The sequence below is a fragment of the Tympanuchus pallidicinctus genome, unplaced genomic scaffold, assembly GCF_026119805.1.
Source record: "Tympanuchus pallidicinctus isolate F22 unplaced genomic scaffold, pur_lepc_1.0 scaffold14, whole genome shotgun sequence".
Lineage (NCBI taxonomy): Eukaryota > Metazoa > Chordata > Aves > Galliformes > Phasianidae > Tympanuchus > Tympanuchus pallidicinctus.
Window position 1 is genome coordinate 17,734,974 of NW_026294659.1, and position 25,776 is coordinate 17,760,749.

A 25,776-nucleotide genomic window follows, 5' to 3' on the forward strand; every position below is an offset into this window, starting at 1 on the left:
TCAGCTCTTAAGCAAAATTGACATTGCAAATATTGCTGATGTTAAGTAATACTGATTCTGATGATCAACATATGAAGAGTGAAAATTTGGTCGTATATGTATGTGACATGTAAAAATGAAACATTGTATAGTGTGTGGGATTAGTTACATTGCAGGATATTAGGTGGCCTCTAGATCAATATGAACCAGTTATCATTTTGTTTACTAGTTAAAGCGTTGAGTTTATTTTTGATGTTCTGCTTGTTTGAATAGGTTTCTGCCATTAACAGAGGGCAGACTGCATACACTTCAGTGCCTATCACACTTTTTAATCGAGGAAGAGAAGAGAGAACTTGTTTTCCACTGCGTGGCCAAACTTATGACATGTCCACAAACAGAGCTCTCCAGTACTGATGGTCAGTATGGTTTTCTACCTCAGCACGCTTCAGTATAATTTAAGAACATTGTTTTGTATTAATGTTTGCTTTTATGTGAATTAACTATAATCATATCCATTTTACTAGAAATCAATGTGTCTGCAGTTTGCATATTTCTTCTAGACTGTTTGGCATTGTGGTTTTCTGTCTTTTTAAGGAAGTACATCTATACATGCCTGGTCTAAAATTAGAACTTAGAGATTAGAAGTATCAGTTAAAAGAATTTTGATACAACCTTCTTGTTTGGTCTATCTGATTTGGACACATTTGCAAACACTGGATTTTTCAATTCATCATTTAAGCTTTTTATAGCATGCAGAATATTTCTGTATGTTGTTATGATTGCTTTGAATGTCCTGTAGAAAGAATGACAATAAGATTGTGAAAACTTTTTTTACAGAAATGTTCAGAAATAAACAAAGTAAAATCCTTCTACATATTTGAATTACATGTGATCTTAAACAAACAAAAAACCCTTCTATTCTCTCTTGGTACTGTTTTTTTATGATTTCTTGCACATCGTCTTATTGACTGGTGTACATTTAAAAAAAAATAAAAAAAAATAAAAAAAAAATTATTTCCATGTTTTCTTCTTTAACAGGACCACACTTAAATTGAAAGAAAACCTCTATGGCCATTTTAAACTGTTGGCATCTATTCCTTGGTAGTGTTCTCATGTTTTCAGATGAGCTCTTTCAAATGAATGTCCTTTAAGTATGGATATCTTCAGTGTTAGTTTCATGTAGCAATTGAAGATAATGTTTCTACTGTTATTTTCTATAATGCTTGTTCTTCAGGCTTAGTTTGTTGTGAATCTTACAGGAGCTTTTTGGTTATTGGTTTGAGTGTTTGTGTTGGTTATAGTGTTTCTAATGTAATAATGGCACCTATGTATTAGATGTTAAAAGAAAATACCTTAGCTGCTGTCCAAACTGTTATGATATTAAGTGTTCAATCTATGCACGTTCTAATGTTTGTCTTACCTTGATAATCAATGCCTCCTGAGGGATAATATTTTTGTGTCATAGGAGCTTTTGGGTGTCTCTCCATTTTGAATTCCTGCTTGAATGACAAAAGTGTTGGTTGTGATCACCTCTTACCCGGAGTACTAAAAATCATAATGTCTTGGAAAAGTGATAATGAGGACAGCTTCCTCTTTAGCTGGTGGGTGCAACTTTGAGATATTTTGACTTCCCCCCCAGTTTCTGAAGAGTTTAAAAATATAGGGTGGTTGTGAAGTCAAACAAGACCAAGAAAATAATAACTTAATGCTGTCATCTACCATTTTAGTACTATATTTTTAAGTTTCTGTTGAACTGCATCTTGCAGTTTAAGATTGCTTTGTGTAAGTATCTAATAAGTCATACTGAAAGGAATTACCTGAAGGTAAGCATATGTAAGAAAGTCAACCTGACAGTAATTCTGTCTGTAAGCAAAGCTGTAAGCAAAGCGCTTTCAGGTTGTTTTCAAAGCATGCAGAACTGAACAGATTTGCAGGTGTAGCTGAAGATTCAGTTCAAAACTGTGATTGCTTAAGATAGGAGAAAGACACTTAAGTTTGGTATCAAGGTTTTCTAAAATTCTGGACCTGTCATTGTAGTTTGGAAAGCTAAACTTCCAGCAGAGAGTTAAAACGTGCAAGTATTTGTTTGGGTAGTGAGAAAAATCCAGGTAACACCTTTTGTAAATAAATTATAATATTGGGACTACTGAGGGCTTATGTTTTCAGTAAGTTATTAATTAAAAAAGAAAACTATTTTTCTTGCTCTTATTTTGTTAAAATTGCTACATTTCGCACTTCAAAGTTTTAGGAATCTGTTAAAATAACATACAAATGACAAGTATCTCTGATAATCCATTTTGTGCCAGTTGACTGACTTGTTTTGAATTGGTAGTTAATGTAGGATTCTCATTTTGAAAGACAAAGTGTCTGAAGCATGGGTGGTAGTAGTCTGGAACAAAACTAATGTGTCCTAAGTGGAGAAGCAAAGGTAATGAAACTAATACTTTCAGTTATAACATGACAATGTGTAAGCTTTAGTTGTATTTTTATTTCAGCAATCTGAAAGAAACAAGTGCCCAGTTGCTTGGTTTCAACATAGAGATGATCCGCTACCTTCCCTTACTGCTGAGGTATTCTACAGCTCCTTTGGCTGATAATGAATGGGACTTTATCATGTGCTCCATGCTGGCTTGGTTGGAGGTAATATCAAAGAGACTATTAGTAATCATTACATTGCAGTTTATAATGCAATCCTTTTAGTGCTCTTGGAACAAAACAGGCTAATTTAGGCTGGGGATGGGGAGCAAGGAAGGAGGAATTTCAAAATTAGACTGGGAAGCAGCTACATTTTTGTAGTGTTTTTTTTTTTTTTTTTCCTGCAATTTGGAAATGTAGGCATGGTCTGGGTACAGTTTTATGTTTAGAAAAGTGAGATGATTTCACATTGCATTTTTGGCTCACTTGGCTGCACAAATGCAGTGGAAAAGCTGCAGATGCATACATTTCTTTTTGAATCCACTTGGTGGCAGTTTTAGACTATCATTATAAAGAAGGTCATGTAAGAGAAGTAGTCTACAATTATAAACATTGGTGAGACTTAGAATTTCATTTCAGCATGTCTTATTAAAATACAGATTACATTTTCAAACTTTTAAAGTAGTTATAATATAGTCTTTGCAGTTGAGTCTTTGAATTAGTACTTTGAGCTATAGGGAAGGAATTTAAAACATTTACTTTAAACCAAATATTATTATGAAATCTTCCTTTTTTTTTTTTTTTTTTTTTTTTTTTCTTTCTAGACAACATCAGAAAACCATTCACTCTATCATATCCCATTTGTGCAGATTTTTGCCTGTGTCAGTTGTGACCTGGCATCTGCCCTCAGTGCTTACTTTGAACTTGCAGCTTCTAAGACTACTGAAAACCTTCCTGTGAATTTGGTCAGTGAATGGAAAGAATTCTTTTCTGAAGGAATTCACAATTTGCTGTTACCTCTGTTTGTGAAAGTCACAGGTGGGTATATGGTAGCTGGCAAGGAGGCCATTGGCAGTATGTAATCAGGCTATTCTGAAGTAGAACTTGATGGGCCACATTTTTTTTTTTTGGTTCATAGGAATATGATGTTAACATAATATTATGTTTATAAAAGTAAAATGGTATGTTTCAACGTATGCTAGTTAGTAAAGTAATTGTATTGCATTTGAGGTAGATTCTTCTAATTGTAGTCTGAATTGTTACTAGTTATGCTTGTTTATCATAGTATCCATATACTGTGCACCACAGCTTGCCTGTCTCCTTTTTGTACAGGAGAAACAAAAACTGCAGCTGAAGGCTCTTTTCAGAACTCTGTATTAACGTCTTTGGGTGAAGCTCTAACTTACATCTCGAAGGACCAGTTGTTAAACCATAAGCTACCAGCAAAGTTTGTTGCAGGCCAGAAAACAAATCTTCCAGATAATCTGCAGACTCTGTTAAATACATTATCTCCACTGCTGCTTTTCCGGGCTAGATCTGTTCAGGTTTCAGTCTACCACATGTTGTACAAGTAAGATCAACAAAAGTCTCACTCTCTTCACTTCCTTCCCCCTTATTTATTGATTTTTAAAATATGCTCTAGAACAGGCACTTAAATGTTTAGCAAAGTGATATGGCACTATGGAGAAAAAAATGCTTAACTGGGCAACTTGTGTTCTGGATTAGAACACGTGATGTAGAGCCATGAATGCTAAATTTAATTGTCAAAATGAACTAAATAGATACAAAGAAGTTTTACTGCAGTACATGAAAATACAATTTTATTTTCTATGCCACAGTTAAATATGTATTGTTTTAACTGTAAAGTCATTTATTTTTAACACTTGTTTTAATACTCTTAAAATCCTGAAATGTAAACTGCAACATTCCAGGTTTGATTTGGTAACCACAGCATCATTAAATAGTCTGACCTTATTTTCACTAAATTAGAGAAGAAAATTAAGAAAGTAAAGAAAAATATGTTCTTATGAACTTTTTTGATATCTCTAATACATAAAGAGTGAACGTAGAATTTAAAGATTGCTATGTGCTTTTGACTGTTTGAAATGCAGGCAGCAAAGCAGCTGACTGGAGCATAAGAAACTACTGTTATACTGAGGCATTATGTTGTAAGAGCTTTGTTCTGAGATGGAGATGTTTCTTTCAGTATGAATTCAGGTGTTTGGGAGGTTTGGAGAACTGAGCAAGGCTTACATGCTCTTTGGCTATTGCCATTCAGGAACCAATTTGGATGACGTGACTTAAAGATTTCATGATGTTATTAAAAAGTAATTGCTTGCCTTTACTCATTGTCAATAGTATTGGCATTGATAATTAGAAAGCTATGCATTGAATACATTAAAAATGACTAAAAATTGAATCTAATTTCTTTTCTGTTTTTCTACAGGTTAATGCCTGAGTTGCCTAAATTTGATGATGAAGATCTCAAGTCCTATGGTGATGAAGAGGAGGAATTAGCATTGTATGTATTTTCTCCTCATCGTTCTTTCTTTTTTTTAATATTGTTTTCCCTGTTTGTTATTTGTTAAAGAGTTGAGAATTGCAGCACAGTAGTCGTCTTTCAGAAGCCATTAAAGTGCTTAAAAATGACATGCTTATGACAATAAGAGGTATGAATATTGAAAATCTACAATGTAGTTGATTATATCTGTATTGTTACTAAAACTGGAAACAATATTTGCCATTGTTTTCTGGATCCAGTTACTTTAGTAATTAGACTGTATATGTTCTATTGTAAAATCTCAAGAGATGTTTAAACTGCATTGCTGTATTGAGAGTATTTCTAGCTGCACCAGTAGCTTCAACTTCTTCGATTATTCCTTTTATCCACATAGCAAATTAAGGATGTCCAAAATTTGAGACGTTTTATATAGATTAAATCTGAAGAAGTCAACAATTAAAACAGGGGATAGGATAATCATTTTTATTTATTTAGCACAGTTCAATGATTAATAACTTGTTTTAAAACAGAGCTGCACAGGGTGTTATAATCTATTGCCAAAACCCAGCCCATCACATTAGTTTGCCCCATTGTTGGTGTGACTTGACTACAGAAAAAATTTAAGCATTCCATGGTGGAGTTTAAATCAGCTCAGCCATAGACCAAATTCATCCTTTCAGAATGTGGAAAGAATTCAGTTTATATCCTCCTTCTGAGAAGGAGAGAGACCAACTATTATTTACAGGAGAAAGGACTATTAAGATGTAGCAGTGGTGTGTGAATCTGAAAATAAGTTTTTTTCTGTAGTGAAAGACCCCTTCTGTGTTCTGCATACAATGCTTTATTTAAAGGATGCTGGGAAGGTTGTGGATATAAATTCAGATAATGCTCTGCTAAAGATTCCAGTTCACTATGCCAGATAACATTTTTCCATAGATCACCTCCAGCAGCTCTTATGTCTGTCCTTGCCACTCAAGAGCTCTTGCTAGAAAACATCCTAGAATGCATTCCAGTTGGGGAGTTTGCAGTTATTCAGCCCCTGAGCGATGAGTTCTGCCTTGTTCTAGGATATCTTCTCACTTGGAAGTTGACATTAACTTTCTTCAAAGCAGCTTCTTCTCAGGTATATGCTCAGTTTCTTTCTTTTCAATCTTCTTTTTTTTTTTTTTTAATAGCATGTTTACTTGATTTGGGTATTGAGATTTTATTTGGCCTCTTTCTTTTAATTGTATATTGTCCTACTTCCTTTGGACTTACTGGGACTCCGTTCCAAAAACATCAGTAGATGTCTGTTGAGGATGGCAATATTAGAGGAATAAATTTTTAAATTCATTAATACGGGGTTTTTTTTGCTGGTTTTAAACAAGCTTGTGACATTTTATGATCTTCAAGTCATTCAAAAGGTTACTGAGAACTAAATCACTCTTCTAAACACTCACTCTGAATCTCAGAATAACTTTTCCTCCATGTAGAAGGAATAAGCTTTTTATTCTCAACTTTGTTTTTGTTGTTTTTCTTATTTTTGTTGTTTGTTCCTTTGTTCAAACATCAGCTGCGAGTCCTCTATTCACAATACCTTAGAAGAACTAAAAGCTTGAACAAACTGCTTTATCACTTGTTCAGGCTTATGCCTGAAAACCCTGTCTTTTCTGGGCTGACTTCAGAAGTTCCAAATAAGGATACAAAAACCTTCTTTACCGAAGAGCTTCATTTAGATGTCAAAGGTTAGTAAAAACTGTATTTGTGTATTTGAGAGAGGTTTTGATACCTTTCAGGCTTTAAAATAAATAAATAAATAAAAATAAAGAAAAAAGAAAATTGTACCTGTAAAATAGATATACATGTGTACATAAACACAAAAAAAGTAAAAATGTATTTCCCAATAATTCCCCATTTGAAGCTCAAGGGAAGCTGAAATATTTAACAGAAAAAGAATTGAAACTAAACTGGAAAATGCTACTTAGCAGTGGTGTATTTTTTCTCTATGCACACAAATATTCCAAAATATGAAAATATCTGATAATAGGATTTCTTCATTGTTTCTATTTTTTTATGTTAAATTGATTTTTTTTTTCTCTATTTGAATTTGTAAAAACAAGAATGGATTTTAATATATATTTTTTAATGTTTAAAATTTTTGAAACATTAAATTCAGTCTTGCTTTTACCACTGTGTTTAGAAGAATCTTGGTTATTGTAATTACCACTTCTAGCTGCGAAACATGGAACAGAGAAATGGTTTGAAAGTTGCTTCAGTGAAAGTTTTTTTCAGTGTACCTGTATAGATGTTGATACATCTATTGATGTACCTACAAAGATACTGAGATATCATTTCTTAGTCTTGTGCTTGAACATCACTGTATGTTGCAAAGCCGTTTATCTGGATGACAGAAAAGCAGAAATAGGGTAGTTTGGGGAATTAACAACACAACATTTGAGAGAAAGATTTCCTTCATCGCAGAATCGCAGCATGACTTGGTTTGGAAGGGACCTGAAGTATCATCAAGTCCCAATTCCCCTGCCACAGGCAGGTTGTCGGACTCTAGATCAAGTACTGGATCATCTCTTTGTACACTTCTGTAGAGCATTGCAAACTTCCAGTGTACTTCAAAAATCACTCCAAAGTAAGCAGTTTGTAATTTCCAGAATGTAAAATTATTCTTGATTTTTGGATTTTGAGTATTCTACCTACTGTTCATCCTCTAAAATCAGAAAATGCTTTTCTAGCCATTAAGCGTTACTCCAAGAAACAAAGAAACAAGACAGATGGAGAAAGGTGTATTGAAACAAGCAATTATAGAAAGAAATAGAGAACTAAACAGAATTTCAGTTTCCACACTTACATTTATATCAGGTTGTTTTGCTTTTTGTTTGTTTGTTTGTTTGTTTTGTACATGGTGCAGAAGAACCAACATTTGTGAATAATATGTTAGAGTATTTTAATGTCCTTTCTTTTCTTTCACAGGGGCGGGAGCCCTGTCATCCCAGATCCCGCATTTAGCTTGTTCTGTGTATCATATAACACTGAAAGACTTACCAGCCATGGTTAGGCTTTGGTGGAATAGCTGTGAGAAACGTGTCTTCAATGTTGTGGATAAATTTACAAGCAAGTATGTCAGCAGCGTGCTTTCTTCACAGGAAATATCTTCTGTTCAGACTAGCACACAGCTATTTAATGGCATGACGGTTAGTAAGACTTCTTGTTCCTTTTTTATTTTGCTTTTTGTAGAACATGAAAAGAAACACTGTTTCTTAACTATTACAGTATTTTACATGATTGCATCTTAATATTCTACATGGTTGATGAGAAAATAATTTAGCTTGCTATTGATATAAGAAGTGTCTGTTTATGAGTGTTCTGTTTTGAATGAGTTCAAAAAGAATGGGTTTTATGAATGTTGGAAAAGTAGAAGAGGTAAATGAAAGATTTTGCTATCAGTATACTACTTTTTGGTTCATTTAAAAAAAATATATATAATCAGCCATTAGATTGAGAAATGGCTGTTAATTTCTTAAATTGCCAAGATATGAGTGAATTTTTTCTTTTTTGAGAAAAATGTTTTCGTAGCCTAAGAAAATTATTTAATGTTTGTAGGACTTACAGGTCTTATATCTTAAAAAGGCTAGAGAAGGATGTGTGTCTCTGATTGTAGAGATTTTTAATATTTGCATTTTTTGCATAGGTAAAAGCTCGGTCTGCTGCACGGGAAGTCATTGCTACTTATTCAGTTGATGATATATTTATTGAACTAATAATACAGCTTCCATCAAATTACCCACTGGGGTCTATAACAGTTGAGAGTGGAAAGAGAGTTGGTGTGGCTGTTCAGCAATGGCGCAACTGGATGCTGCAGTTAAGCACGTATCTTACACATCAGGTGAGTTTAGAGAAAGCCTCTAGTTTTGAAAGCATATGACAATATTCCTAGCAGTATACTATTTAGACTTATATAATGCATCTCTTCAGATCACAAACTTCTTGAAGGAGGAAAGATTTAGGTTGGATGTTAGGGGGAAGTTCTTCACAAGGAGAGTAGTTAGGCCCTGGAAAGGGCTGCCCAGGGAGGTTGTGGATGCCCCGTCCTTGGACGTGTTCAAGGCCAGGTTGGACGGGGTCCTGGGCAACCTGATCTGAATGTGGATGTTTGGTGGCCCTGCTAGGCAGGGGGGTTGGAACTACATGACCCTTGAGGTCCCTTCCAACCCAGGTGATTCTGTGATTCTGTGATTCTGTGATTCTTTATAGAATTGGTTACTCTTATCATCTGCTTTTCTCCAGATGTTAAAACAAAAAAGGGAGGTAAAATTATCTGCGTAGTTAGTCCTGAAAAATCCATAGCCAAAATTGAGAATTATAAGATCTCATAAGGCATGGGCCAGTAGTCACAGCATGTGGCATTGCCATCTCAACTGCAGTTTGAAAAAAATACATACCTGAGAATGGTGATTGCTGAAGTTGCATCATCCGAGTTTAGAACAAAGGATTTTTTTTTTTTTTTTGTGAGGCTTGTTTGCAATTCTAAAGATTAAAATTCTATAAAAATGTATAGTTCATATGTTGGTGTTGTAAATTACTTAACTACACGTTGCCAAAAACTTGATTTTACAGTCTTCAGGTTTCATTTCCTTTATGTATAACGGTAAGAATATTCTGAAGGAATTCTGTGATAGTAATAACTTTTTCTTCTGTTAGAATGGAAGTATTATGGAAGGCCTATCTCTGTGGAAAAATAATGTGGATAAACGTTTTGAGGGCATCGAAGATTGCATGATCTGTTTCTCAGTCATTCATGGTTCCAACTATTCTCTGCCCAAAAAAGCTTGCAGAACATGCAAGAAAAAGTTTCATTCAGCTTGTTTGGTGAGTACCTACACTAAATCCTTCTAATAGGTAAAGTATCCTTTAATAGTTTGAGGAAGGTAGTTCTACTGCAGTGCCATCAAATCTCCATTGTGTTGCTGGAATATCTGGGATTAAGTGAATTCAAAATAATTTGCAGGAATTCTATGGTAAGATGCACTGAGAGAGGAATTCTACTCCAAAGAGTTTTTGTGTTGGCTAAAATGTAAGCCATTACGTCTGGCTATGGTGTAGCAAGAACATCTTGATGTTAGCAGCTTGGATAAGGGAGGAGAAAAAGTTAAAAATTAATTTACACAGCATGCTCCTCTTCTGACCCGCTAATCTGGATAATAAACTATATCCAAGATGTCATAGGCATTTTTGTATGGTTACTGAGTATGCCGGAGCATATTGACAACTGTATTGCCATACAAGAGAGGAATTCCTGCTGCTTTGAAAACACAACTTTTGGCTAAAATTAGACTGGACAGGAATTACTTTGTGCATGTATTTGGTTTTTGTTTGTCTTTAGAATAAAACTTCTGCACACACAGTGTATGTGTATGCACACACATTCAAATGTGCATATATACACACACAGATGCATATATGTATAAGGGGAAAGGGCTTTTTAGCTGTTTTTTGTGTTAAGTAAAATGAATGTTTTGATAGTTTTCTTCATTCACTAGTAAGGCTTATTACCAGTGACAAAACAGTGCTCTTGGTACTTAGCTTGCACTTGTCTATTAAGCTGTCCTATTTCTTTTTCAGTACAAATGGTTCACGTCCAGCAACAAATCCACCTGTCCACTTTGTCGAGAGACATTTTTCTGAATAAAGCGGTCTGTCTTCTTTCTGTGAGCTAAGTAATACATGAAGAAGAGGCAATAAACTGTGTGTTGAACAAAGCAAACTACTTGGAAATGATTTCTATTACTTAGAATTCTTGACTGTTGGGATATGACACATATTTACCTCTGGACTGTTTTTTGTAAGAGATTGAAGAGTCGTCTTTGATATAAAGAAATATATAAGAATAATTTATTTTGATTTGTATATTTTTAAAGTATTAAGATATGTTAAAAATTCCTAAGTGATGTAGAGTTATGTCTGAAAATTGGTGTTTAAGCCACAGCATAGTTGATTAAAACCTCTTATTTTCAGTGTCATGGTGGCATGCACTTAAGGCCAGATCATGCCTATTAATATAACAGGTGAATTTAACATTGGTGGCATAAAGACTTGATTTTTTGATTATAATATATGTGGGTTCACAATAGTTCCTCTTATGGGGAAGGTAAAACAAAAATTAAAAATAATAATAAAAAAAAATACTGCAGTTAAACATTGAGGCATGGACTTAGGGCGATAATTTTCTGTTGAAATATGAAATTTAAACATAGCATGCTCTAAATTAACATTTATAAATTGAGTTTTCACCTTTGTCTTATTTTCTGAAAAAAACCTCAGCCAACCAGCACTCAAAAACCTTGAAAACCCTGAAGTTTAAGGTAGTACAGAGGGCACTGTCATTCCTGCATGACAATGAGAAACACTGCCCATTGATGGCAGATTGGCTTTTAAGAAGACATGCGCACCAATCAGTTCATCTATGGTCATTATTTCAGTTAATGTCTTCGTTAGCTGAGGCATAAACTATGACTGAATTTATCATGTAATTCCAGTCAAAAAGTCCCATAATAATAAGGGCTCTGAATGAAAATGATAGATGTATCAGAATTTAACATCGTCTTCATTCCACTAGTCTTTTTTCATATTGTTGTTTTGTTAATAGCAGTAGCATACTAATATACTCCAACTTGGATGGTGTTGTTCCATGGCAGATTTCTTGGAAAACTCAATAAAAGAAGAGGAATGAATGAATGTTGTTAGTCTGTGTAGTTTCTGGATTGCTTTCTCTTCCTCCTTGTGTTAAACTTCCAGAAATTAATAGTATAATTTTTCAGATAGTTTCTGGCATACTTAATTGACTGTATATCAACAGCTGGTTGCTTCAGATGCTCTGTTCACTCAATGCTGGTCCTTTTAGAAGTAATTTTTAACCGTTAAGTCTTTAGCAGATACCACTGTGCTTTCAGAAGAGAATTTCAATTTTTTTTGAGAGAGAAGGGGAATCGTTCATAGTTGGTACTGAAAAATCCTAACTGGAAACACAGGCTAAAGGAGTAAGCTGTGTTATTTTCTTAATTACTGAAACTCTGGTTGTTGTGTCTGTTGTATCACTGTTTCAGATATGACTACTTTATCTGACTTAATTGCAGGTTTGATAACTGTTTTGAAGGCCAACTGATGTTAACCAGGTATTGCTTGAAAAGCGCCACATTAATTTACTTAGGCTCGAACTTGCAAATTGTCTATGAGTCTAATTGGTTTAATTGTTTAGTTTGTCTAACAGAACCAAGTGCAAGTGCTGGTGAGTCCTCTGATATGCCACTGTCTGTATCTGAATAACAGCTTTCTGTTTCTTACAGAACAATGCTTAGGAATACTGAGGAACAGAATTCTTGCATTCCTCTTGCTAAGTCTGGCACTATATACATAATCTGCATCTGCCATGCAGCTTATTCTCATGCAGTGAATGCAGGGGTGCTCCTTCCAAACTTTTCAGAAATAGTATTGAATTCTCTAGTCTTCTAGAAGGCAATAGTTGTACCCTGGCAAATGCTAAGTGTCTCTGCAATCATCGCTGTAGCTGCAGCAAACTTCAAAGTTCAGGGGAAAAAGTAGTTTTTGCCTGTCACTAGTTTCCAGTCTACAGCAGGATGATGATAGTAGCATTAAAAAAAAAAAAAAAAGTCTTAAAAAAAAACCTCACCCACGTTCTTCCTTGGACTGCATTTTGAAAAATTGTTCCACAAAAATTGCAGCTGACATCAGTACACCTTGGCCAGGAGAACTGATTCATTATTTATTAAAGTGGACACATGTATTTCCTTGTTTAGAAATCCAGCTGCCAGATAGTCCATTGTCATCTGTTTTTGTTGAAAGCATGTTATGTTTTATTACATGTTGTACTCTGATCCATTATTGTCATTTTTAACTTGTATTAAAACCACGTGCTCGAGGGCTAACTGCATTTTTTGTCCTTTGAGTACCTGTTTTTAAGCTAATTCTTTAATTACAGCTCAGAGTCAGATGAATTTAAAAATTCCCTTTGTTAAACTTGCAGTTTGATTCCATTATATATTTTAACTCCATCATAAAATTGTTTTTTCATGTCATGATCTTTGCACAGCAAACTTTGGTCAAAATGATTAACAACAGAAAGCCTACAGAGCAATCTTAAGGATGAACAGCACTACAGCTGTAACACCAAAACCATAACTCTGCATAAAAGCAATATCAATGAGTAGAGAACCTCCCCTCCTTACACTAAAGGAGGTAAATTGCAAGAACATGAATTGCTTAAATTCATCACTAGAAAGAGACTATGGAATTGTTATTTCACAGGTGGTCACAAAGTTTCATCTCAGTTCCTCACCTTTGGCATTTCTTAGACAAGGTATTCTGAAGTTAAGAATCAAAGATAACTAGTCTCATTTTGGTCAGTGAGACTCACTTTGTTATTTATGGATTCTTGTACTTAAACATCAAGTAATATCCTTTGCATAATCGAATCTTCTGTCTAAATTCTCCTTCTGAATGTTTGTGCTCACATTCATATTAATACATATAAAAACATATTGACAAAAAAGAAAACCTATGTTATCTGAAAGTAATGCATTAGCTGTGCTTGAATTAATTGCAGTGCTTGTTTTTCCATAGTCTTCTGAGTTGGGGAATAGTGATCTTGGAATGCAGAACAATCACCACTGTGTACTGCCTGCTCTCTAGTACTGTATGCTCTTCAGCATAGAACAAGGAACAAGGAATAATCTCTGCCTGAGAAACATCAACTGCTGACCTGTATCAGCCAAAAAGTAGTCTCTCACATTATGTTGCAATACAATGTTTCATCCTCAGATGGTTGGTCCAGCTAGGTTTATAGTGGTGTGTTTCTGCTGGTGTGAAAAGATGAAAAACCTTCAAGTTTTTGCCACCTAGATTTGTAGCTAGTTATACACTCATAGTCAGATAGAATAATTATTGTAAAGCCTCAGTAACTGACAAAACAAATGAGCAAAAAATTGTGATTTTAGTCCCCATGAAAAGAGCTAACCAATCATTTAAAGTTTCTGTTAACACAGCACCTTAAAGATCAGTTTCTATGAAAGCCGTGCCTTGTATTACATCAAAATGAGTAACATGATTTCAAATTTTCGTTTAAACCAAACAGAGGAACAGACTAACTGTTAAAACAGTACAAGTTACATCAAATACATACGTTCTTTCAATAAGCCAAAAAAATAAATACACAAACTCCTACTTGTAAAAGTAGCGAAGTGCAGAAGATGATGCGTTATGGTATCTTCCAGTTCACTTACAACTCTCCTGCAGCTAGCCAGAGAACAGCTGTACCTGACAACCAGATAAAAGCTGGTTGACATCCAGAATAAAAGTAAGGACAGTCTTGATCAGTTTCATTGCAATGATGAGGAAGTAAGGATGCACTCTGTCCAAATATGACTTAGAAAATGATTTGACAACTTCAGTACTCTGTATCCAACCTTTGGCATGCCTAGTATATATAACAAAAGCAGTTATCCAGGCTTCCTAAATTTGAGGATGGTCAGCATCTCTTGTCCTGCTTGTCTGGAAAGCAGTCGTGTGCCTTCTAAGCCATGTTTCTTCATTGTTTCCAGAATTTCATCTATAATGAAAAGTACAGCGTTACAGTAAGTTTGTAGAGAAGTCACCTATAATAAGCAATACTAAACTGCTGCTAAACATAAGCTACAGCTGTCATTTTAGACAGTAATTTTTAGACAAAGTAGTCTTCCACCCTGAACAAATAAAGTTTACATTTTGCTGAACAAAATTCAGTATTTTGGTATAACAATCAATAATTCCAAATTGAATTATTGTTCTTCTCAAAACCCCTTCATAATGTACAACCCCTTGAGCATTAGGTCAGAAGGAGCAACTCTTGACCTGTGTAGAGAAATGATTCAGAAATAAAAACATCTTATTTCCAACTGTCAGATTTTACCTTTGAGTTTACAGCACCAGTCTCTTTTGTAAGAAGGGGCTGGCCTGGATTCATTACCTAGTTCAGAAGATTTCAGACTTGGAATTGCAGCCTTAAGAGCTGCTGGGCTTGGGACATGCATACTACAGTTTCTTCATACTACTGTTTTCTGAAGTAGCTTAGAGAGTTCTTAGTGTTGGTAAAACATGTTCTGGTTTAGTTCACCATATGCTGAGTGTGCAAGCCACAAATTCAGAAAATGGACAGTAAGAGGCATCAGGTTATATAAAAGTCACTCTGCTGTTCAGTCACCCACACAAATGTGTGGAAACACGAATCCACATAAATGACATGCTTTGTATGTAGCATGCAAATATGCCACTGCATTTCTAACAAATGGCCTCGCATACCTATCTGAATTGCAGTCCACACTGTCAAAATAATGTGCTAGTTCTAAAACAGATTAGACTTCTGTACTACTTTGTTCTTGTTTACCGAGTTCTGATAGCCTCCAGAGCATTGTCGTAATCAACAATTTGATTAATGGTGTTAAATATGGTTTGGAACAAAGGGGTCCAAAGAAACTGATCACCTGGGTTATTTTCTTTAATTGTGACCAAGTAAAATAATCCTCCTGTTGAAAGCAAGTCTGCTACTAATGGAAAAACTCTGTCCATTACTTCTCTGCCCTTTTTGCCACCAGCCCAGGATGCTTCTATTCCATGGCTTTGCACCTAGGAAGAAGGAAAACAAAAACCATCTTCCTCAATACAGAATAACAAAGATGTCAGAGGTAATTGAACAATTACAGTCTGAGTTCTCATACCTCAGCTGATTTGATCTGCCAACTCTCCTGACAGCAAAAAAAAAAAAGCACATTTATTGTGGATTTTGCATCTATTTTTTCCTACCTCTTCAGAGGGTGTTACCACATACGGTGGATTAAAGAGCAGTAGATCAACCATCCCATTTAATCTTGGTGACAGTCCTTTGACCTAGAGATGAAATTATCAATTCCTTTGTTAGTATTATTTTATTTATTTTTACTATTACTTATTTCCATTCTGTAAGCATACAGTTACATAGTGCTGGCTATTTTCCTATCAATTTAAACTGCCACACAGACAAAATTGAAATAAATTAATAAATAGCAGAGGGTGTGCTATTAAGGTGCAAATGTGTTAATTGATGAGAATTCAGACCCACAGGTGACCTAAGAATAACCAGGAAGTATTTAACAAGTTTGCTGCATTTCCGAATAGTTACAGGTTGTTTGCTAAGAGATGACAAACTAAATTTGATGTCTGCCAAACCTGTGTAATACCACCTCTATCACTGTTCTAGAAAACAAGCTACTTATCCTTCTGTCTTGTATGAGGCCAGTAAAACTGCATTAGTATATGTAAATCCTTATCTACTTTGCTTTCTTCTGAGTGTAGCATGCTGTCAACTTTGGCTTGGTTACAACCACTTCAGCCTGACTCAGGAACACCAAACTTTCTATGAGCAAGAGAAGCAGAACAGTATTCTTAAGACAATGTTACAGTGAAATGTAGAACAGCAAGAGATACACATACAGATACAAAGGTAATATTTTATTCTTGCAGTCTAGTATTTTCATCATTTTTTTTTACTGTGCTTATCAAGAGTGTTCTTCTAGAATTCGTGGTTATAAACTGTAAAGAAAATTACAAAAACTATCAAGAAGCTGATATTGAAGCTATCTTACCAAGTCAGTAATGACTGGCTGAAGGTGAACATTGTTCAGCTGAGCTGTCTCCAGTGTACAGTAAGCTGCCATAGGATTGATATCTGTACATCTTAAAGCAAAACACTGTAAGTTACTGGTTCCTGTATCTGCAAGATTAATGCTGCAAACTGCATGTTGACTAAGGCAATCTCAAGAATAGCCTTTACAAGAAATAGTGACAGATAGCTAGGAAAACATATGCAGTGTATCAGCAGCTACAACACTCAGTTCTATACTGGAAGCTGGATTTGGGAAGTTGAACCAGATAACCTTTAAAGGTCCCTTCCAATTCAATTCTGTGAGTTCTTAATGACTGTTTGAAAGCTGAAATATGTGAAAATAAGCATTTCAAATAGTTATACTTTCAATGCCAGCTCTGTACGTAAACATATATGCACACACTCCCTAGTAAATCTCAGTTAACCACCAACAACCTAATGTGTCAATACCGTCTAAGGAGTGGGAAAACTGAATTCAAGCCATATTTCTGCCTAATAGGTACACAATTTAAGGTAAGCAGATAAGGCTCCCTTCAGTCTGAATATCGTCTCTTTAGAACTGACCTGCTATTTCTCTACGGAATGGGGAATCTTTAAAGCGAGATGCAAACACGGCGAGGTCTAGGTAACCTTCATACAGCAGCCTTGCTGTTATACTCACAGATAGAGCGCACTGGCTCCAATGATGGAAGCTAGGAATGTTGAAACCACGCCAGACCCAGACCCTATTTCAAGGCAGACGTCGATCCTAAAGACAGAAAACTGCGGGTGAGTTTTTTTGGTGACGTACCCGAGCCCCTCCAGCAGCCACAGAATCACTCAGGGCAGTGTTACGACACGTGCCCCGCCCCGCTTTCCCCGTAGCTGCCTGCCGCGTGTACCCCGCCTGCCGGAGCTGGGCCGCATCCCGCTCTAGGGCGTCCAGCAGCAGGAAGGTATCCTCGGCCGGTTCGTACACGTCCCGGTAGGGGCCGCGCGGCCCCATATGCTCGTATCGCGGCGTGGGGACTGCGGTCGCCGCCATCGGCGCTCGGGCGGTCGCGCATGCGCACACTCGCCTCCTACGTCCCGGCCATCAGCGGAAGGGAAGGGAGGCGGGGCCAAGGCCTGCGCCACCAATGGGAGAGCGTAGGTTTCGCCCCGCCCCCAGGTCAGCTCTGTCGAACTTCGCTTGGTCAGTAGCGCTGCTGAAGCAGCGGGCGAAGCGTATTGGGGTGCTCGCAGGCTCCGCAGAGCAGTGATCAGTGAGACTGACTGGTTTCACCATCCTGATCCGCTTTCAGAATCTTCACGAGTCAGGGACTTGCACCAGCTTAGAATCATAGAGTTCTTAGAGTTCGAAGGTGCCTCTGTAGGCCACCTAGTCCAGCTTTCCTGCAATGAGCAGGGACACCGCTGCCCAGGGTCAGATCCAGCCTAGCCTTGAAAGTTTCTAGCTTCTCAAAGCTCTTCCAGAGAAATAGCTCTGCACCACAGTTAGCAGGAAGCCAAGCTAGAGAGGCACTGGTGAAGAACGTGGGTGTTAGTTCACAGCGAAGATCACAGCAGAAGGATTGACATTGCCACTCAGTGTTTGCATGAGTATGTCTCTGGATCTGCCCATGATTCTTGACAGCAGCCTCATGTCCGGCTGTATGAACGCTCAATTTCAGGCAGAAATCACGCCCTACAAAACTGGGAATAGAGGGCAGCTTAAGGGCAGAGATCAGGAAAAGAGCAATTTGCTTTTGATAGCAAATAGAGGAAGGAGGGTCAGTGTTCTGGTCACCATGAAATGTGTCCCTTTGTGTGCCAAACCCTCTTGTTCTGAAAGTGGAACAGGTACCCAGATGAAGGAGATGTGAGGAGCTAACAAAGGGGCTAGAATCTTAAAGCATTTTTATAATCATCTCAAAATACACTGATTCTTGGAAAATTAGCAAAATAGTGCAATCTGGAGGATTAATCTGTGATGAATTAAGGACCTTTAAGTATTGAGATGTGTCTCTTCCAATGGTTTAACACCTGCCAGTGAGGTATCTGGAAGACTTGGCTATTATTTTCAGTATTAGTGCTGCCTGCCTTATATCTGCCTTTTTCTGTGGCCCACCTTCAACATTTCCAGTAAAACCAGCTCCCTACTTTACTCACAAAACCAATGGTTTTTCAAGTAATCAACAGAAATTAGATGACATAATTAATATACCAGAAACACATGCAGGCCAATATGATCAGCTGGTAAACTCTTTTACCCCACACTTTTGAGCTAAGTCAAAGCAAGCAGATGTCCAGAAATCAATAACCACAGATCCAAAGATGAGTTTATGACTCAAGGATCATTTTTGTCCCATCACAGAAATGAAACCATCAAGCTCTGTCTTACAAGAGTTTAGGTTCCTTATGCCACCGTGTAGCATGTAAAACAGTTCTAGATATTGGATAATTTCAATTTCCAGAGTAAATTTATTGCTGGACTCAATCTTATACAAATATTACCTTTTAATTTAAAAAGTTGTTTTCCCTTAATTTATTCCTTCAAGTATATTTAGAAGTATTGTCATAACTGATCTCAACCTTTATTTTGCCAACAAAATTAACAGTTTTTTCCTTTTAATTTACCTCCTAACCCTGCTCTGTCCTGAATTCACAGTGGTAAATTACTCAGTCTTTCAACATGTTGTCTGCATAGAGTGTAAATGAGATCTCAGTCTGTGAGAAGGTACTAAAAGTTTGCTTTTCTGGAAGTTCCTTGACTGATGCCTAGAAAAATTGTTACAGTTGATAAATGTGATAATTCTGCTAGAAACTCTTCCTATATTTTCTTCGTCAATTGAGAAAGAGAGGCTGCTTCAAGGAGCAGCAGTGAGTGGAGCCTGACTGGAGATGGCCCCGGGGTTTTTAATGCAAAAAGGCATTCATTGGATACTTCTTCATTTTACCCATCTTCCTAGCAATTTGCTTCTGCACCAGAGAAACAAGTACTTATAAAACATGTTAAGTTTGCATAAAATTCCATTACTTTGTTAAAATGAAATTGTGTTAAGAGAGAGAGTTTTCCTTTCTGTCCATATTAGGAAAATTAATTCTTGGGATATATTTTTAAAATCTCCACAGGTGGTCAGGCTTTGGACTGCAGTAGAAGAAATGACTTCACCATCCTCAGCTGTACAAGTTGTTGGTTTTGGCTGTTCAATAGTTCATGAAATCTGGTTAATTATTATTGTTTGTTTTAATACTTATAAGTCCTTCTGGGTGAATTTTATAAAACATTTATTTTTATTGCTTATATAACTACCTAAAATGTTTTTCTTGGTAGACAGCTGTACTGTTTTTGCCAAAACAGATTCTATTTCAATTTGGGGAAATTGTTGGAAAGTTAATATTCTCGTTTTCAATGGTGCCTGTGCCATGCTATTAAACTGAGCTTGAGATGAAAAATGGTTCTTGACAAGGATCATAACCATTTGTTTACCCTAACTGAGCTGTGTGGCCCTGTCCCATTTGGAATTGGGTGGCGGTTCTCTCTCATACACAGCAATGCTTAACCCATACCTTCCTAGCTGCCTGTCAGCCCTCAGTGGTCTCAGTCATAACATTCTCAAACATTCCATGGCTTCTGGCCTTCCGTGTCCCGGATGAGATGTAGGACTGTGCTGGACCTGTGAGTGTCCCTGTTTCTATGCATGTGAAGAAGCAGAGCCAGCAAGAAAACTGCAAGGCCAGTACTGTTAAGAGCAGGCTGGAAGAAATCTCTCTATCAGTAGAATCCAGCAGGCAACTACATTTTTCAGTATCTTTCTTAAAGTGAACAAATATGTTCATGAAAGGAGCTAGGTTTCTTAATAGTCAGTATTCCTAATGAAAGGCACTTCATTCCAAACACTTCTGTGCTCTAACGGTAACCTTTGTAATTCAGTGTTAAGGTGGTGGTGACAGGCTTTATACTCACTTATTCTTCTGGCAGCTGTATCAGCTTAAACAGTTCACAGTTTTTGTTTGATAGATTTGTAGACAAAGGAAGGCTCTCATCAGCCTTTGTTCTGCTTGACTAAATAAGAAGTTTCCTCTTCTCTTACTTTCCCTTACCATGTTTTCATACTTTGTGTAAGGATTCAAGTCTGACTTAACCCTGAATGTTACTTGTACAAAATATTCCACTAATGGTAATCCCTTAGTGGTGCTTGACGAAGCACAGTGGCTACTTCATCTCTTCTGGGATACCTCAGTATCATATTTGCATTTTCCTTGCAAAAGTGTTTTTGTTTTTACATTTTGTGCTCATCTGTTTTTCTAAGCTTTTCCTCAATAGTTTCCAGATAACTGATTATGAAGTGAAAATTCTATAGGGTTTTATTGTTTTACTAGTCCACTTTGAGAGTCTGTTGTTCATGTCCTGGTCTCTAGACTACATATTGTCATCAGAGTGGTGGCAATGACATCAAGTAATTTCAGCCCCAAGAACAATCTTTAAGGAAGTCAGCATTAGTGACTTACTTTTAACTTGATACTATTCCTTTTCAATATGATGTATGGCTGTATCATCTGTATTCAGATCCTTGTTCACCTCATGTTTCCTTTGCCAATGCCATCATCCCCAGCTTAGTATATACTTTTCCACATAACACCACATCAAAAGCTTCATGGGAGTCTAAGTAAATTCACTATGTTTCATTTTTCTATTTTAGAAATGGAGACAGACACTGCAGTAACGTAAGATGTACTGCTGTTACCATCATGGCCAAAATCATCATCTGTCTGTTTTTAATCACTAAGCCAGCTTAGTGGTACAGAGGTCCTGCTTCTTTCCTTCTTGTGGAGTCTCAACACGTGTACAAAACATTTTGCTTTGTATTTTAGCATCTTCATTGAGAATGGTTCAAGTGATTTTAACAATTCTCACTTTACATTGTATTTTCATCCTTCTGAGGCATAGCTTTCTTACTGATCAATCTTTTTTCTCTTACTTTTTGACACTTTGTGTTATATCTAGAAATATCTTTCATAATCTGAAGCATTCTCCTGCTTGCATTCATTCCCGTGCTTCCCCCTTTAACCACCATCAAATATTTTCAGCCCTTTTGACTTGAAGCAATTCAGACCCTTTCACATTCACATGCTGAAATTCCGTCCATGGTTTATTTCAATCAATTACTCTTGTAATTATTAAAGCTTGTCATTTCAGAGTTGTGAGGTTTAGTTATAGACCTGCTTTTGTTTCTTCTTTGTTTCTGCTAAATTATTCCCTGGTCAGTCATGAAAGCTTATTTTCCTTGATGTGTCCGAAGCAACATAATCAAAAGTCACAAAGCAGTAACATCTTTGATGATACAGGTACTATAACATTTTTACTGCTTCCTTGAATATCGAGTAAAGAACTTTGACTAAAGATCTGTTCATGTGAAGAATACTTGGATGTTTCACATTTCTACTCATTAGGTATTTCTTTTTTTCCAAATGCCAGGTTTCCCAATTACATTTACCTCTCTAATTGTGCATAGGTCACTCTGAAACTAATGCCCCCTATTTATTTCCACGGAGACTACAACTGATATGAACAGCACAATAACACTTTTGACAGAGCAAAGTCTTGGCTACAAAACACTGTTTTTCAACATAATCACCACCATTAGTTGTGCATTTTCACCAGCAGTGAATAGGAGCCTGCATGCTGCGCTTGTAAAAATCTGCACCAACAAATCTTTCCCACTCCACATTCTCCACAGATACTGTCACATGAGTGAGTGCTATTTTTTACACATTTCTCTTTCTTTTACATGTCTACAGTGAATAGTTTGAATCTTTGTTCACTTCCCTACTTCCCTACTGACTGATGAAAATTCTTGCCCTTACATCATGACATTGCTTCAATACACTGTGGCATGATAATGTTTAATCACAGCTGTGGAATTTCTGAACCTGCTAAGAAGAGGTCCAGAGATGACATACTGTAGAATAAGTGATGGATACTTGTTTGTATCCCTCCTTGGAAAGATCCCAGAGCGCATACTAAACTTTGCAAACCAATTACAAACTATTATATTGAGGGAATTACTTCACTCATCATTGAAATGCAGCTACCTCAGGGAAAAGGAAAGAAACATTTTAATAGTGTACAGAAGTATTTCAACACTTCAGGAAAGAAAATGAGTAATACCATATTCAGCTAAGCAGAAACAGAAGATTTAGTTAAGTAGTCATATATAATTATTTTACCTGGATTTGAGCCAGAAACCAAGGAAAAACGTACTCCTAATGCAAAAAAAAAAAAAAAAAAAAAAAAAAGAGACTTGGGATTTTTAAGTCACAAATGATCAAGTGATCAACTTTGACATTACATCTTAAAATATAGCGCCTCAAGACGCAGAGTTATAGTGAAGCTTTTATAACTGAGTTACCAAGATTGCCTCCTTTAGAGGTTAGGAATGATGTTTGTTCTCCACAAGAAACTACAACAATGCACCTGGAGGCAGATTGGCTCCTTCAACTATTTTAAGGGCATTTCCTCATTTTCTTGCCATTTTAGAGTGTTAGTTTTGAAAGGAAAATAAGATTAAAACTGTTTTGTATCACTGGTTTCTAACAAACAAACCATCAAGATTCTCTTCCTGCCTGACAAATAGTGAGGTGCTTGACCACGACTGCTAGAGTTGACATTGCTTTCTTACTTTGTCTCCAAGATCTCTGGAGAACTGAGAAAAAGCATGAAAATAATATGCAGTCACATAGCAGTATACTCATATTCCTTCTTGACTGTAGAAGAATGGAAGTCCTTTTAAAAAAAAGGTTAAAAATAGCACGAGTTAGCCTCCAGATTAGTCTGTCGGTAGTAGTCATGGTAGGCTAAAAAGCACATTCTGAAGAATAGATTAGGATGCTAGAAAAGGAAAGAGTAAGAATAAAATGTGATTGAAGCTTATAAAACTGAACGTTGAAAATGCATTACAGGAACTGAAGAAATCGAAACATTAAACAAGTTCTCAGGAATCCATAAAACTCATGAGTTTTAATTCCAGTGCTGTTATTCTACATTAACAGTGATTGCTGAGAAATGTTAGTAGCAAAAAAATGTAATATTCTGTTGACTCACTGAAGCATATTACACCAGAAATATAGGGAGAAATTCACTAATTAAAGTGATAGACTTTTACCTGAGTTACCTTCTTTATTCTTGTTCTCCTAGGAACGTCCAAGAATTGTGAGAAGGATTGAGTTGGTATTTTTTTATCTTGATATTTCTTTTGATCTAACTACAGGATGAAAGAGTGACCCAGATGGAAAGGGCCACAGGAAGTCTCTTGCTCCTTCTCTTGCCCCAGACAAGCCCAGCTCTGGCATCAGATCAGGCTTCTCAGTGTGTTTGCCAGGCAGTTTTGAAGCTCTATGAAGATGGAGCCTGGACAGCCTCACTGGTAACCTATTCCACTGCCTGACTCCCCTCAGGATGAAATTGTTTTTCTTTATAAGAAGCACATATTTCAATCTGTGTCCATTGCATCTCAAGAGCTGATCTTCCCAGTTTGCTGTCATCCCAAAACTTACTTGGGAATTGCTTCTTATACAGCATACTTGCAAAAATGGCAATGAAGATACCCACCGTGTAGAAGATTCTGTGTACCTTTTCCTGGCTGACACTGCTGAAAATGATTACAGTGATGCTGATCTTAGATTAACAGGCAGTGGTTCTTGCACTTCTAAATATTATGTCTCTTTTTATCTTTTTGTTTGGATACATTATGAACATTTTGCCAGCACAGTCTTATCTGTATTATTTCCTGGATAATGCTAATGTGTTCAGATAACCGGTATGACTGTTATGAAACTAAACATAATCTGCATGTAATTACATTTTGGGTGGCAGTTTTCCCCGTGTGTATTTTAATATGAAAATCTAATAAAGAAATATTAAAAAGGATTTTTGTTTCATAACAGTCTTGACATGTCTTTCATAATGACTCCATTACTAATACCCATAGTTCAAAAGGGGGGATGTTAGGCAGCTGTCTACCAACGTGTTGGGTGTTGATACAGCAAGCTTGGTACATCTCATAAGGCACATCAGAAGAAAGATCTTCTTGAGTGTTATGGAAATAAAGCATCTTGACAGACTATAGGAAAAGGACACCAATGTGAAAATATGAGGGCTGCTCTGAAAATGATGCCTCCTATTTTATTTTGTTGGCCCACGAGCATCTGAGGTGAATGCCGAAGGTATGGCAGTAGAAGTTAAAACTTCCTACCAATATTCTGTTGCTGTGCATCAGATGGCAGCAGAGGAGCTGTGTACAGAGCTGAATATCAGCTTGATTGCACTGGAAGTGATGGTGGCAATGTTGAAATATCGCAAAGCTTGTGCCAGGTAGGTCCTGCAGATGCTTACACAGGAACACAAAGAACACTGTATACAAATTTACCAGGACCTATTGAGCCAATATGAAGCTAAACGTGACAGTTTCCTGGATTATATCATTACTAGTGATGAGATATGGTGTGTGACCACTATAAGCCCAATTCAAAACAACTGTAAATGAAGTGGCAACATGTTAATTCCTTACTGAAGAAAAAGTTCAGGACACAGCCCTCAGTGGGTGAACTGATGGGCACTGTCTTGTGATAGGAAAGATTGATCAAACAAGCAAAGACCGGACAAACCAACTCTGACTCCTGTATCATGATGCTGACTAAGCTGAAGAATCAAAATTCCAAAATCATGCCAGAGAAGAAGGCAGCCTTTCTCATGCAATATGGTAACACCAGTCTGAAGACCACGGAGCACATCACCAATCTTCAGTGAACTGTCCTGCTATGCACACTGTATAATCCAGATTTTGCCCCTTCTGATGGCCATCTGTTTGAGATAACAAAAGATGAACTGCTTGGGCAACATTTTCTTAGCAATGACACCATCATAGCTGAATAGCATCATAGCAGCTAAAAAACAGTTTGTCACCTCCACTAGTGAAGTTTTTTGTGAGTGCAGCATGCAGTTTTTGTTAATCAGTGGCAAAAATAGATAGTTAATGGTAGTGACTATGTTGAAAAAGAGTATTTTGCATCTGAAAATTTTCTCCATCAAATAGTGTTATTGTGATCTTTGTTGCTGTTTCCATGGAAATAAAGAGACATTTCTTTTGGAGAAACCTATTTCTATATTGACTCTATAGATATCCATATTGTAGATGAGTGATAAGTATACATTGTAAAAATGAGTCATAGTTACTCATGT

At 36.6% G+C, this 25,776-nt stretch overlaps 2 protein-coding genes across 3 annotated transcripts in view; one reads left to right on the plus strand and one right to left on the minus strand.

Annotated features, from left to right (window-relative positions):
• LTN1 (listerin E3 ubiquitin protein ligase 1) overlaps nucleotides 1-12,566 on the plus strand; it is a 28,740-nt gene extending 16,174 nt beyond the window's left edge. Inside the window, exons 19-30 of the mRNA XM_052673951.1 lie at nucleotides 253-395; nucleotides 1,445-1,580; nucleotides 2,475-2,619; nucleotides 3,219-3,432; nucleotides 3,727-3,964; nucleotides 4,841-4,915; nucleotides 5,831-6,017; nucleotides 6,447-6,618; nucleotides 7,859-8,079; nucleotides 8,577-8,771; nucleotides 9,587-9,754; nucleotides 10,508-12,566. Coding sequence (XP_052529911.1) covers nucleotides 253-395; nucleotides 1,445-1,580; nucleotides 2,475-2,619; nucleotides 3,219-3,432; nucleotides 3,727-3,964; nucleotides 4,841-4,915; nucleotides 5,831-6,017; nucleotides 6,447-6,618; nucleotides 7,859-8,079; nucleotides 8,577-8,771; nucleotides 9,587-9,754; nucleotides 10,508-10,570 — 1,957 coding nt within the window. The 3' untranslated portion in view covers nucleotides 10,571-12,566. The remainder of the gene's footprint in view (nucleotides 1-252; nucleotides 396-1,444; nucleotides 1,581-2,474; nucleotides 2,620-3,218; nucleotides 3,433-3,726; nucleotides 3,965-4,840; nucleotides 4,916-5,830; nucleotides 6,018-6,446; nucleotides 6,619-7,858; nucleotides 8,080-8,576; nucleotides 8,772-9,586; nucleotides 9,755-10,507) is intronic.
• A 1,437-nt stretch (nucleotides 12,567-14,003) lies between these two features.
• Nucleotides 14,004-17,630, minus strand: N6AMT1 (N-6 adenine-specific DNA methyltransferase 1). 2 transcript variants are annotated; one of them, XM_052673952.1, is made up of 6 exons: nucleotides 17,456-17,627; nucleotides 17,236-17,322; nucleotides 16,555-16,645; nucleotides 15,737-15,820; nucleotides 15,418-15,559; nucleotides 14,004-14,507 (listed from the first exon to the last, which is right to left on the minus strand). In XM_052673952.1, the coding sequence occupies exons 1-6, from the start codon at nucleotides 17,596-17,598 to the stop codon at nucleotides 14,398-14,400; spliced, it is 657 nt and encodes a 218-aa protein (XP_052529912.1). In that variant the 5' UTR covers nucleotides 17,599-17,627; the 3' UTR covers nucleotides 14,004-14,397. The 2 variants fall into 2 exon arrangements, with proteins under 2 accessions (XP_052529912.1, XP_052529913.1); XM_052673953.1 differs by lacking the exon at nucleotides 15,737-15,820 and having other exon boundaries at nucleotides 17,456-17,630.
• Nucleotides 17,631-25,776: the final 8,146 nt, after the last annotated feature.